Here is a 13,963-nt window from a genome sequence, read left to right on the forward strand (position 1 = left end):
AGATATGGATTTCAGCCTCTTTTAATGGAAGAGGATCTAAAATCCAGGGCTTGGAACATATCATAGCAACTAGATACTTAAAGGAATTGTAGACCCTACTCTTTTTAAAATGCAAGTAACCAGTAAAGTGGTTTCCTCTGTAGAGTTAAAGGCTGTCAGAATGCTCTACATATGCTCAGGATTTTATGCTCAGGACAACTATTTTGAGAACTCTGTATAGACTTATGTGTGAGACAGATGCAGCCTACTCAGTACTCAGCCTACTTACCAGAGCAACATGCAGTAGCCAAACTTTGGGAACCTTAATGGCAACCCATGGAAAAATTCAGCTTTCCCTATGGGAAAAATAAACTCCCTGCAGATACACTGCCATAGGCAGGATGACTTGTTTGCTTTTATTTAGTTTTGGGTTGGGGTTTTTTTGTGTGCGTGGAATTGAACTCTAAGATACAGGCAACTACATTCCAGCTAAAGTGTATTTTAAACATGCTCACACTGTTTCAGATTCACCTTTCATTCAAACTGCTTTATTACCTAAACAACACACTCCTAAAGAAGAGAAAATTTTACATGCTGAGTTTTTCACTCAATACCTTTCAACATAGATGTTCTTCCCAGTCCCAAGGGAATAGAGGCTACAAAGAATTCTGTAACATGAAACTTGTACATCACCCACTAGAGGAAAATAAGAAGTAGATTATCAGTATTTATTCAACTAAAGACTACTTTCCAAGTATTAAACATCTGTTTTACGCAATCTGATAAATGGTGTCTAAAACTTTTAGCATATGTATCACTGAACATTCTAGGCTGTCAAGACTCCACACGTTATTTATCTTCAATTTCTCTGATACCTGGTCTGTCATCTACATTCATTCCAAAACCTAACAGAACATCAGAATTCCAAGAGGACAGCAGATACTTGCTAATAAGATATTGCAGGTTATCACACTGGCAGAGTACAATTTTAAGCTAAACCACATCAGTCTGTGTGTCTAACCTCTAGGAACATGATCTAAAGGCTCCCCACCTTTTTAAAGAAAGTCTTTTCATGGCTATTAATCTTTTAATTATCTTCTGCTTTGGAACTGTGATCACCCAAATATATACAAAATTTTGGAACAGCATATTGCTGAATCTCAAGGAGGCATTTCAGTAATTTTAAACTAAATGATGCTAAAAATACAGAAAATTTAAATTAAAAGAACTAAAGTGGTTTTCAAGTGTAAGAAAAACCCCACAAGGAATTAATAATGAGTTGTCTCCTTTAATCTAATGAAGTAAAAACATGTAACAAAAATAAGCATAATTTAATTTTCTATAGGAAACTAGTCTCATCCACACAGTTGGTAAGAGACCACTTAAGAGGAAATTTTAATTTCTCTCTCTCAATGTTTGGAGAAATATTGTACATAATTAACTGGAAACTTACTGAGTATTATTTTTAAAAATGCAATAGAAATAATTGCAGCTAATTTCAGATTTAATGCTGGAAATGTGCGTGTTACTGAAAACAGTAACTTTGAATTCATGCAAACATTACTACAAAAGCATTGTATTATTATAACACAATAAACTTCAAAAATAAAATGGAAGACTTACAAAGTAAATCAATTCCAAACTGATATTGTGAAATATGTTCAAAAATTGATGTCAAGATCGGTAACAAAGCTACTGTAGTATAATTGATATTCTGTGAAACACCCTTGATTTGTGTTCGTGAATGGGTAAATTTTCCAAGTTTAAGATTTTCTGAAGTTTTTTCCAGGTCTTCAGCTGCATTTTCAAAAAAGGCACGCAATCCAGCTTTAACAAGCTCAGATCCTGATTTCATAACAGTTCTGAAAAATAAGGGAAAAATATTAACTTTGCATTGATCTTTAGTAGTTGTATAGATATATATGTACATGTTAGTTGCATTCTATCAATCTTTGTAGGTACACATATGTATCAGTGAACTTCACATTATGAACTGAAAAGGACAGTTACATCTACATAGCAGTATAAGCAACAATTAGCTTGGAGTATTTCATACAAAATAATAACAACAAAGAACTTGCTTCTTCAGCCTTGTCTTTCCAGTTTTTGTGAGCTGCTTTCAAATAAGATAATGCCTTCTCAGCAAACATCATAGGTGGTGAGAAAGCTCCTCCATACAATACGCTCAAGAAAAATAACTCTTAACCCCTAAATTTTTATGGGAGCTACAGTAACTAGGTATGCAAGTTAGAATACATGCTTACCTATCTTCAAAGCACCCTAAATCTAGAAAATGCAACTGCAATACCAGCATCACAGTCCCATTTCTTAAGTTTTTTGCACTCTTCACCAACCCCTTAATGAAACTTTCCAGTGTTGTTATTCACAATGAGTTCATTGTCAGGCTGCTGTATAACATAACCAGGCCAGAAAACAGCTCAAATTAGAAACGTATCCTGGCCTGTGTTTTAATCTACATAAGCATTTCAATGGTAAACAGTAAAAGTTAGCAAATGTAACTATGTCTATATATTAACACGTTCTGCATACTTCTAATGCCAAATTTTCCAATATGCAGTAAACTATCTCAATATCTACAGGTATCAATACTTGCAGTTCCAAAGTTAGTGTCATTTATATCTCCCAATAAAGTCTTCAAATGCCCTTGTAAAGGGTAACAAAAGTTTTCAATGTTTTAATGACAGGCATTGAACAGAAAAATGTAGATGAAACTCTTTAGATTAAATCTACTAATATGGAGGTCAATATTCGAATTACTGATACTGCTAATATCATTAATTACAAATAAGGAATAAAAAATACAGAAACAATCCAATGGCTCCTGAAAAGCTCTGGGACACCTACGTAGTTTGTAGTTGGTACAAATGTTGCAAACTTACCGTGTGTCAAGAGACTGAGCTAAGATGTGCAGGCAGTTCACCATTGTAGCAGAATCACTACCTGGTTAGAAAGAGATACTATGAGAGCACAATAGTACAGAAAATGAAGGACAATCTAATGATCCAAAACGTCATTATTGGAGATGCACAGGTTAAACAATACATGATGTAAGTCTCCCACCTTAGGTCACTGGAGGGAGAGTTAGGTCTGGTTCTAGAACTAACTTTCAATTTCTTAAATCCATTTCCATACAAGGACTAAAAAGAATAACTAGTGTCTACTTATGGCTCATTTTCATCACTTGACCCTGCAACATTCTGAACTTTGTATCTTGTAGTACCTACATTTCTTTTATAATTTTCTTACCAATACATTTGAAAAAGGTATGTTATTTTTCCCTACGTACCCCTAGCCTATTGAGAACTTCATCTATTGGATTCAACACTTGGATGACAGAAATCAAAACAATTAGTGTAAGACGACTTTTGAAAAGCTAAAAGTAACTGCAAAAGCATGAGATTTTTTTAAAGGAGTCTGAAAATCCTAGAAGCTGCTATTTCTTCCTGCTCCAACACTTTACATATTCTATTAACTGTTAGCTTCAGAGCCACGTTCAATGCACTCACTAATTGTACTGGAAGTTTATGCATAATTTTATAGAATTTTGCCTATGGCTTGTGAAAAGCTTCAGGTAAGAAGCAATGGTTATACATTCTTTATATTTTTAACTTTATCAAGATCTTTCTTAACAACTTACCAAAAAGTGAGATCCTATGTCTAACAAGAGCAGCTAGTTTGCAGAACAGGCTAAAGTAGAAAAGAACAGAAAGAGCAAGACAAGACAAGACAAAGATGAAAAATTTATTTGGAATGAGGTAAAGAGTAGTAGAAATATGAAAGAGAAAACACAACATAGTTCCTGGAAAGTGTATTTTGAATCATACATGCTGATAACAGTCAGTCAAATAACTGCATTAAGCAGAATAACTTTTCGAAGCTCCTGAATTCTCTCATTTTCTGAGCTTCAATACTTCTGAGATGACTTGAAATGTGAAACTTTCTTTTGATTACAGTGGTTTCCAACAATTGCATGTTACATGATTGAGTCATTCTTTATGGCTATTATTTCTGAATAAGAAATTTTTTTGGTAAGAACAAGAAAAATGGAGTAACATTTTAGTGTTTTACTTGGCATTCTACAGGACACGAACGTTACAAATCTTCATACTATTTAAAACAACTTGCAAAGATATCCTTTGTAAATAAATATATCTGTGTTTAGCCACTGCTGATGATAAGATGAATCCTGAAATATATACAGACCAGAAGAGCTTCTGGCAAGTATGTCAGAAACTTGCATATCTAACCTATCTGTCAAAATAACAGGATAATTAAGAGAAAGGAAAAATCACCAACACTCTAAAGATTAAAGGGGCTACTTTAACTTCTAAAAACAAAGACAGCTAGGCAGACTTGTTAATCATGTGTTATACTTTACAAATGGAATTAGGACGTAACAAAATGAAGCAAATGTACCTTGGGAATTGGTATGGTCTCTTACTAACAACAGATTATCATTGTTATCTTCACAATAGTAAGGAAATACTATACTTCCTATAAGATGAAAATAGCTGATAGCCACTTTTCTCAAAGAAGAATGGACAAAGAATTATAAGATATTTCTGAATTTATAGTAGCAGATATGCAGGCTAGACATCTAACGTCCTTCATGTGCCTTTGTAAAGGCGTTTTGTACAACCCTAATAAGCATCTTTCTAGCTTTACTAAGCTGACCTGACTGACTTTAGGGAAGTAATAGGAGTATTCAGACAGGAAGCATGAAATTCAAATGAAATGAAATAAAACTTCCATCCTCCTGAACCTGAGCTGACTTCCCCAGCTATTGGAGGACTATCTTGCACATTTGTATATAATGTATCTGAAAGCTCAGTAAAGCAGAATCTTAGGGACTTAACACTCACTCTTACGGGCAACTGCTATATAAGGACTACCACCCACCTAGAAGATGGAAACAAAAGGGTAATAATAATTTAGAGAAATGCAAAAATACGTTGGAAGATAAGCTGAAGAATGGAATCTAGGAAGTTCAGTGCTAGGCTAGATCTCATCTAACAAGTAAGTAACCTTTACTTTCAAATTTTATATCTACTCTTTCACTGGAAGAAGTAGTCAACTCCTCCTAGTGAAGGAAAGCAAAAGAAATTTGAGAAACTGATGGTTAAAGTAAGAAAGTATGAGAGTAAAATACATTTGGAAAGATTATGATACAAAATTTCCCAAAGAAAATAACTGGCAGAACACCTTTAAGGGGGAGAAAAAAATTGGCAACAAAAATACTAGATGACAGTCATAGTTAAAAAAATTAAATCTTAATTTTTAAATGTTAATTGCAGAAAAATGAAATTCATATTTTTGTAAAGGCAACACATTATAAATTAAAAGGCAACTGTCTCTTTTTAATTGAGTTTTCTAGAATAACTTTGAGTCCAATGGCTGATTCCAACCAAATCTGAAACAGTACAGATGTCTAAAAATTGTTAAATTCCAGCAATTTTTGTGCAGGGGCAGAAGTAATTTTGCAGAGAAGGGAGAATCCATAATTACCCCTAAAAAGCTGCATCATGGTATTTTCACATTTTTTGATATCTGAAAATTTAAATGTGAGACCATTTAAATGAATGACCCAACAGTGGGATAAGCTTCAACCAGAAACTGCCATCAACAATGAAACACAAACCCATCAGAAACTAAGTTTTATTAGTTCCATTGCTCACAGAATCATTTATTAATGTTTTTGATGTAATCATCCACAATTATGTATCGTAATATATATAATTAGTATATATACTTAATTCTTTAATTATACGAAGTGAGGAATTTATTCACTCACTGCCATTCTGATACAGAAAAAACTATTCACTTTCTATCTGAGGAAACTAAGCTTTTGAACTATCTTTCTCTTTAATCTAAGAAGAGAGCTTTAATTATCTATATAGAACCCTCCTGTGTATATCTTAATTTTCTACTTACCTTGCTACCATTTCCTTTTCCTTATTTGATGCATATCCACTGCTACTGAGTGTTTTTGTTGGAGAAGACAGGAAGTAGAGGCAGTGATTTGTAAAGTACTGATCAACTAATGGTAAAAGAACCTAAGAAATACAGATACAAAATGTATTTTTCACAGAGCACAATGGTAAATGTAGCAACAATGCTCTGATTGGTTAAAGTTCATTCAAAGAATTGTAAAAGTTCTGTAACAGTTGTATTTTCTCATTTCAGACACAAAGTCATATAAATTAAAACCTTAAATCTTGCAATTTTACTTAAAAGTTACATAAATAATAAACAGTTACACAGATCTATCTATTTTGGATATAATATTGCAGGCTTACTCTTCTCACATTCAACAGTGATAAATATCACTGAACTAAGACGACCCTTCCTCTCCATTATTTATATAACTGTCCAGTACAGATATAAAGGGAGAGGGCTTTTTTTTTTTTTAAGATCCTAGATTAAATCCTAAATGTTCCTTACTTCAAATCTGATTATTGACAACGTTTTTCTTATTAAGTACACGAATGTGTATGACATTACTATGCATAGGAATATTTCTTCCTGTTAATTAAATTAAACTATGCAATTCAGTGATATAGCGAGGCAAAAATTTTCAGAAATAATTTATATGTTCAGCAAGAGTATTTAATTTCATGTAATAAATAAGCTGCCTTTTAATTTCTATGTTCCTTCTCATGTAGAAGCAGATATATTGAAATATTTTGAAATATATGAATCCAGCAAATATACTGAAATATTTTTGAAGACATTTTGAAATATCTGTTAACAATATTTAATTGATTACTTACCATGAAAAAAAATGGGAAAGATATATTTCTATTACCTGAAAAGCAGTCTAACATTACAAATTTCCATGTTCTGTATAATGGAATGTATATGTACATTACTTGAAATACTAAATCACTCACTTTGGCAAAGAATTTTATTTCTTGGTCATGTGGAGATTTTTCAGTTTTTCCACTGGTTACAATGGCTTCTGCAAGGATACAATCAAGGCAGACACGAATAAGAAGTTGTCTAATAATAAATAACACTATAGCTCTTTGATATAGCCTTGCAAACTTAGTTTTGCTGAAATACAAATAAAACAGCAGAAACAGTTTAGCTAGTTACAGATGTCCAAGAATTTAATCTGCAAATTAAAAGACAGAATTTAAGTTTCTTAAATGCAATAAAAATAGTGGTCACTACAAATTTAAACATATCAATCCAAATATCTAAATATCAACAATTTTACTTATTTTCAAAATAAAATCTGCTGCTTACCCAAATGCGCAATAAACTCTTGAGCAGAATCAACATATTTTAAAATTTTCTTCAGAAACTTAAAGGCAAACCTCTTTTCCATGGATGAAGCATCCAACTCCATGTCATTCAGACCCCTGTTTTAGAAAGCATTAAGATAAATAGCATTGATGATGACAGTAGTACAAATGATGATGTACTCTGAAGCATTCCATTCCTTATTAACTTTTAATTATGGTAAGTTTTCATAAGAAGGATAAAATGACCTTCCATAGCAACTCTTAGTTATCAACTACATAGCAAGAAATGTTAAAATCACTTCATGTTTCTCTAAGAGGTATAATAGCTTTGGATTAAAGTATCCAAAATATATGTATTTTAGGATAAGAACTTCAGAGAGCTATCTTATTGCACAAAGGAAGCCATGGTACATTTGAATCTAACAAAGCAATGCATTGGCCACTCAATTTCTACTGGTGGCAGATTAAAGTGCCACATGTTTAGGAAGTCAGCAATTACAGCTTTACAAAATCAGTCTAAATACTACACTTCATTTCATTATTCACTATTAAACTTCATTTTTGTCCTTGAATTTTATGAAAGACTGAAGTCAAAATTACTTCAGCTACTAAATGAAAACCTAAATGCAAGTAACAAATTACAGTACTATTCAAAGTATTTGAAAAATTTCAAAAGTATGTGATAGTTTCTAAAGAAGCACGTATTATTTATTCTTTGAGATATATTCATGACCTAAATCATGACTGGTTCATGCAAGATATTAAAGAGGAATAAAAACATGTGTGGTTGACTGTGCCTAGATTTAAAATGTTAGATTTTATTTTAGCTACAAATGAAACGTACCTCACTGAAATTCTAAAATTCTTTAGGATCACAGAAAAATTTAGGTTGGAAGGAACCTCTGAAAGTCATCTGATCCAAGTCCCATCTCAAAGCAAAGCCAAATCCAAAGTTATATCAGGTTGCTCAGAACCTTGTCCAATAACGTACTGAGTATCTTCAAGGATCGAAATCTCATAATGACTCTGGAAAGCCTACTATAATGTTTGACCACCCTCACTGTGAAAAAATAAGGGTGAAGTATTTTCATATATCTAACTGGAATTTCCCTTGTAACAACTTGTTACTTTTGAGGAGATAGTGTTTGACCTCATCGTCTCTATAACCTTGCATTAAGTAGTTGAAGACAGTGGTAAAATCCCATGGTAGTCTTCTGTTTTAATACTGAAAAGATCTAGCCTCTCCTTAGAGCCTCTCCTGGCGCGACATGCATGCCAATCCCTGAAGCATCTTGCTGGCCCTCCACTTGATTAACTCTTTTGTCAATGTCTTCCTTAGCACTGGTGAACCAAAAACTGGACAACATACTCCTGATAGTCTCATGATCGCAAAACGGAAGGGGAAAAAGTCACCTCCATCAACCTGCAGACCACACTTACTAATACAGCCTAGTAAGCAGTCAGCCTTCATCATCACAAGGACACGCTCCTGATTCACGTTCAATTTGCAGAATTCAAAGTGCTTTCTGCATAGATGCTGTCAGGCTCAATTTCCCTATTCCTGGGGTTATTCCATCCCAGGTATAAGACTTTGCATTTACCTTTGCTCAACCTCACAAGAGTTCTGTCAGCCCATTTCTCCAGCCCATCAAAGTTCCTCTGAAAGGCAGCCAAACTTTCCAATTTATTGCTAAGGGTTCATTCCACAAAACTGCTAAGGATGCATTCTGTCTCAACATCCAGGACGTGAACAGGGATTTTTTTCTTTTTCTTTTTGAAGTCACATAACTATAGATTTTTAATTTATTCTGTTTTCAAACATACCGGTTTTTACAAGTTATTAATTCTTCTTCATTTCCTTGAGGTTTTCTTGTACACTTGTTTAGTTTGCAACTTCTTCACAGTCTCTTTAGTCCAACATTAAGAGGACTAAACAATACTTGAGATTTTCAGTTGATAGATGGTGGCCTACACCCAGGACATCTAACTGGCTTGCCAAGTGAGGAAGTAACTGAGTAACGTTAAGGGAAACCTCTGGTTACCCATAATGGCTACTTCATTTGCTTCTGTACAGACTCTTCAAACAGTAGTAGATAGGAAGACTCTCCCTTTATCACTTAGAGAAAATGACCAGGCTAAAGGAGATGTGGAGACTACAGAAGGGTTGAACAGTGTGTCAGAAGTAGGGAAGAAGTGAGGAACTGGTAGTTTGCGGCACTGAGGCAAAAGCAAGAAAGGAACAAGAAAGCAAGAAAGTTGCTGGACTCACTATTGTGGTATGGAGGAAATGATAATTTGTCTTGAGATTCCTTAAGCACTGCTGTAGGAGTAAATTAGGGAGAATAAATGGAAGATTAGACTAACAGCTGAAAAAGAGCTATGAGGTGAATCCAAGGAAAAAAGTAATTTTGTGGGAGCAGGCTGATGCAGCAGAAATTTTAACAGCAAAAACATATAATACTGAAGTGTATGTTCTTGACCATATCAGAACATGGGTAAGGGGAGAGGAATGGTTATAGTCTGGGGGAACAGAACCAGGGAACCAAGGAATACGTTCCAATCCTATTTTACACATAAACATAAAAGGACTCTAACCTTTCACCTTACAGTTTCATTTGGAAAAAAAAACCAAAACCAGTCTATTTGAAGAGTCCTAGTTTATATACTTTTATGACCTCCTATTAATTGATACATCATGTGTAATCTAAGTACATCACATCTAAACTAAGTATTTATCTGTATTTTCAGTGAGATCATTGTAAATATTCTCTTTTTGTGTTTATAGTAAGTCATGATTGCTAAGAGAATACATGTACTTTCCTAAATATTGAAAGACATTGGTAGTTCTGTTAAATAACAAAGGTGACATCAAAAGAACTTGTAGAGGTTTAAAGATGCTTAACAAAATACCATGTTGTTTCTAACATATACTTGAGTAAGGCCTGAGAGATTTATCTGTATGTCAAAAACACCCAAAAGTGCTTCAAAAATGTTCTCAACAAATAAAGAGGAGCAAAAATCAAAACAGAGGCAGATGGTATATGTAAAGTACACACACTGTGCCGCCTATATGTTTCCAATTATAAAGAATTTCCATGTTTTAATGATTAGTCCAACATTTTTAAGAACGACATTCTGGAAATGTGATAATTGCAATCAGTACTTCAAAAGATTTTATATATACTTAAAATATGCACATATTCATCTGAAGAAAACAGAGAAGAGGATAATCTTGATTCACCCTGATAGACAATTACTGCAAACTCTTTGCCCATACCCCACAAAGAGTTTGAACAGGCTTTTTCAAGTTGACTTGTCCCATTAGTTAACACTGAAAACATTGTCTTCCTAACCTGAACAGAGGCAGCTGCAAAGAGATATTAAAACTAATATCTGAGCAATTCCATTGGTGTTTCAAAGGACCATTCATTTGCAGGAACTAAACCTGCTTTTCTTATTCAATGGCTCTAAAGCAATCACAGAGGATATAAAAATGTTTGGTGGCATACCTACATTTTGGTTTCAGGCTGAGAGCCTACATATGTGGCAGGAGGGAATTTTTCTCTGTAGTAATGCAGAAATGTATATTTAGAGCTGTCTTCTAATATCTTAAGAAATGCTATTAATTGTTGAAGCCAACAAAGTTACCTTTTGCAGATCCTAATAATCAATTTGTATAAATTTCTGAGTGTATACTTTCACCAGAGACACAGACTTGAAAAGCAGAAATAAATGAAAACAAGATCTGAGTCTATGCATGTACAGAAAAATTTGTTCATGAATACAGTTTAGTTTACAAAAATGCTTAATGCCAGCAAAAATGCAGTCTCCTATGTGCTCAAGTGTTTCACATACAATAAAAGATGATAGTTATAGTATAGTAACTCACAATTCCATCATATAAAGCCAAAAATACAGTATAATAAGTTATTTTAAGTTCATTGACAGTGAGTCCCCACAGGCCAGCTTGCTTCTAGACACAGCAATTTAAGTTAGAGTGCAACTAATGAAGTCTGCACTTCTGCTTGGGCAGAAGGATGAAATGCCCACAAAACAGCCACTTTGTCTTACTGCTTCACAGAACTCAAACCAACATTTTTCTTAAAAACTGGATTAAAAAGCACTTTTACATAGATGTGTTTCAGTATCAGACCTCAGATTTATTTTCCCATGATCCTTACTAACACTGCTGGCTGCTAATTTGGAAGTTTTGAATCATCTGCTTGTTTAATTACACTACTGTTGCATTTGGTATTTACTATGATCACATACTTATTAAAAATGTTACCTGTCTACACTATTTCAGAAGGGTCTTTCTGAACATAAAAATAACAAGGACTCTGATTTACAGAAGATATGTCAAATTGTAATTATGTTAATAACTAACAGACTGCAGTAAGATAAGGACAATCATCATGGTTTGTGCACTGAACGTAAACAAGTATCTCAAAAAAATATGCAACTTACCGAGATATGATTATACCATTGACTTGAAGGAATTTAAACAGCTCTTGTGCCTTTTCACGGTCCCGTGATTTCTCCTTGGCTGTCAATGTGTCGTAAGGTACCAATAAAGGATGACTACCTCCACCTTTAGTAAGTTGAAAGAACTGTAAGTTTTTCTACTGTAAGATTTATTTTGCTTCAAGTACAAAAAGGTACTATTCAATTTTGATTATCTTACACTGTCTTCTTTCAGACTGTTTCTTCTCCCTCATTTTCCTTGTCTTTTTTGTGTGGTTCACAGGATTCTGGCTTACCTTTGCTTTCCAACTCCATTTTCTTCTTTTTGGCCCATATATTATGGTAGTTTTCTGCCATTACCTCAACCATTCCCTACATTACCATCAGAAAAAACAAGATGCAAAATTAAAAGGTGACAATTAAAAATTCTGTAATTCTACATAATTTTACAGTCTTGAGTAAAGTCTACACTCTTGCGGTAAAGAAACATCACAGTTAAGTGTCATTTCTACATTCAGCCATTCTTTGAAGTCAGCACAGGCACAGGATACACATATATCACTTGCTGTTTACAGTCCTTTTCCTAGCTTCATGATAACTTTTTCTAGGAAGTCAGAAAGCACCAATTGGATAAACAGTAGAAACCTCGTCTTTAAATATGTAAATAGCATGGCATGCACCTTTCTACAACAGCATATCACAACCACAGTCACAAATACACTCATAACATCTGACAAAATTCAACTCTAATAATAAAAAAACAAATCTAATAATTCTTTTCCTCACAACATATGCAAAACACAAATACAAACCTGAAGCTCCCTAGAAAGCACCACATTAGAGAGATCAAGTGGCGCCGGGTTATACCCATTTCCCTGTGGGGAAACAAGATAATTATTTTCAGATAAAAGTATTTCAGATAAAAGAATCAAATATTCAACTACAACATCTCTGTTGTTGACATGATTAGAGTAACACCATTCACATTTTTAAACTTTCTTGTAGAAACTGTGTTCACCTCTTGTTTTGCAATGTGCTGAAGACACACAGGATGATTAACAGAATACATCTCCTGATGTGGAAATAAGAAGGTTGCTGCAGATACTTAGATCTCTCTATTCGCAACAGATGGCAAGCTGCTAAGAACTATGCTTTTCAGCCCAAGAGAGGAGACCAATCATGAGGCATACAAGATGTGCCTTCAAAACATGACAGAACAGTGTGGCAACAGCCTGAATGAACCATATACTAAAGACAAGACATCACAACAGAAAGTTAAAATAGGTTATTGTCTCGTGGAATTTACAGACTAAGAAAAAGGATGAGTGTGATATACTTATGTGGTCTTAAAATGTTTGAAGTGTGAAAGCTCCAGTGCAACAAACCTATTAGGCACATGTTAAATGTGAACGGTCACATATAAATCAGTGATTTCAATCATGTACTGAAGTTAAACATGTGCTGAAATCCTCTACTCAATCATGTCTTTATCATGCATCTTCTTGGGCAAGAAGGCCCAACTGCAGAACAGGTTCAACTGGCTGGAAGCAGAGATGCCAGAGACAGAAGGACTCCCTGTAAGGGAGTGAAGTTTGCTGAAGAGGTAAGAAATGCTGAAGTATTGTCTTGTAACAGAGTGCTCAGGGGCCACTTTTGGTAAGCAAAACTGGTGCTGGGGAATGAACCCCACACAGGCTTAAGGTGCCTGATGCTGATGCTCACAAGATCAGTGCTGGTGCAAGTGTCCATAAGGAATCAGCTTGTGACACATCTTTCACACTCCTTGCAGAACTGCTTATGGCAGTTGGACTCTGCCCAATGCATTGCTCATTAAATCTCACTATATTTAAGCACACGTGTGTTCGCAAATGTGTAATTCACCTCAAGGGGTACAATAAAAATTCCCTAACACTTGTCATGGTTTTAAACAGCTTTCCCCCCTCCAAGACACAAGACATATTGAGCAGCAGTCTCAAGATGCTATTACAAAAAACTACAAATGAAAAAAATAGTCTATATCACATCAAAATGCTAGGTACTATATAATTACCTGCAAATTTTGCCTGTAGATTTAACAAAAAGTATTAAATGTGCAATCTTATTGGCCAGTCATAATTATAATCTTGACAAAAGCCCATTTCAGGCTCTTCTGTTTGACCCAAAAAGAAAATTACTAGATTTACTTATTATAAAATAAAAGGCTTTAAATACTCTGCCATGTATTCTTTGAATGACTATATGAAAACTCTCTT

At 34.2% G+C, this 13,963-nt stretch overlaps 1 protein-coding gene across 1 annotated transcript in view; it reads right to left on the reverse strand.

Moving 5' to 3' along the window:
* RYR3 (ryanodine receptor 3) overlaps nt 1–13,963 on the reverse strand; it is a 210,869-nt gene that overhangs the window by 61,001 nt on the left and 135,905 nt on the right. Inside the window, exons 55-64 of the mRNA XM_050897083.1 lie at nt 12,524–12,586; nt 12,008–12,083; nt 11,715–11,838; nt 7,249–7,364; nt 6,891–6,958; nt 5,932–6,053; nt 3,638–3,687; nt 2,880–2,940; nt 1,603–1,841; nt 594–675 (exon numbers count right to left, since the gene is read on the reverse strand). Coding sequence (XP_050753040.1) covers nt 594–675; nt 1,603–1,841; nt 2,880–2,940; nt 3,638–3,687; nt 5,932–6,053; nt 6,891–6,958; nt 7,249–7,364; nt 11,715–11,838; nt 12,008–12,083; nt 12,524–12,586 — 1,001 coding nt within the window. The remainder of the gene's footprint in view (nt 1–593; nt 676–1,602; nt 1,842–2,879; nt 2,941–3,637; nt 3,688–5,931; nt 6,054–6,890; nt 6,959–7,248; nt 7,365–11,714; nt 11,839–12,007; nt 12,084–12,523; nt 12,587–13,963) is intronic.

Source organism: Gymnogyps californianus, chromosome 5 (genome assembly GCF_018139145.2).
Source record: "Gymnogyps californianus isolate 813 chromosome 5, ASM1813914v2, whole genome shotgun sequence".
In the NCBI taxonomy this organism is placed as follows: domain Eukaryota; kingdom Metazoa; phylum Chordata; class Aves; order Accipitriformes; family Cathartidae; genus Gymnogyps; species Gymnogyps californianus.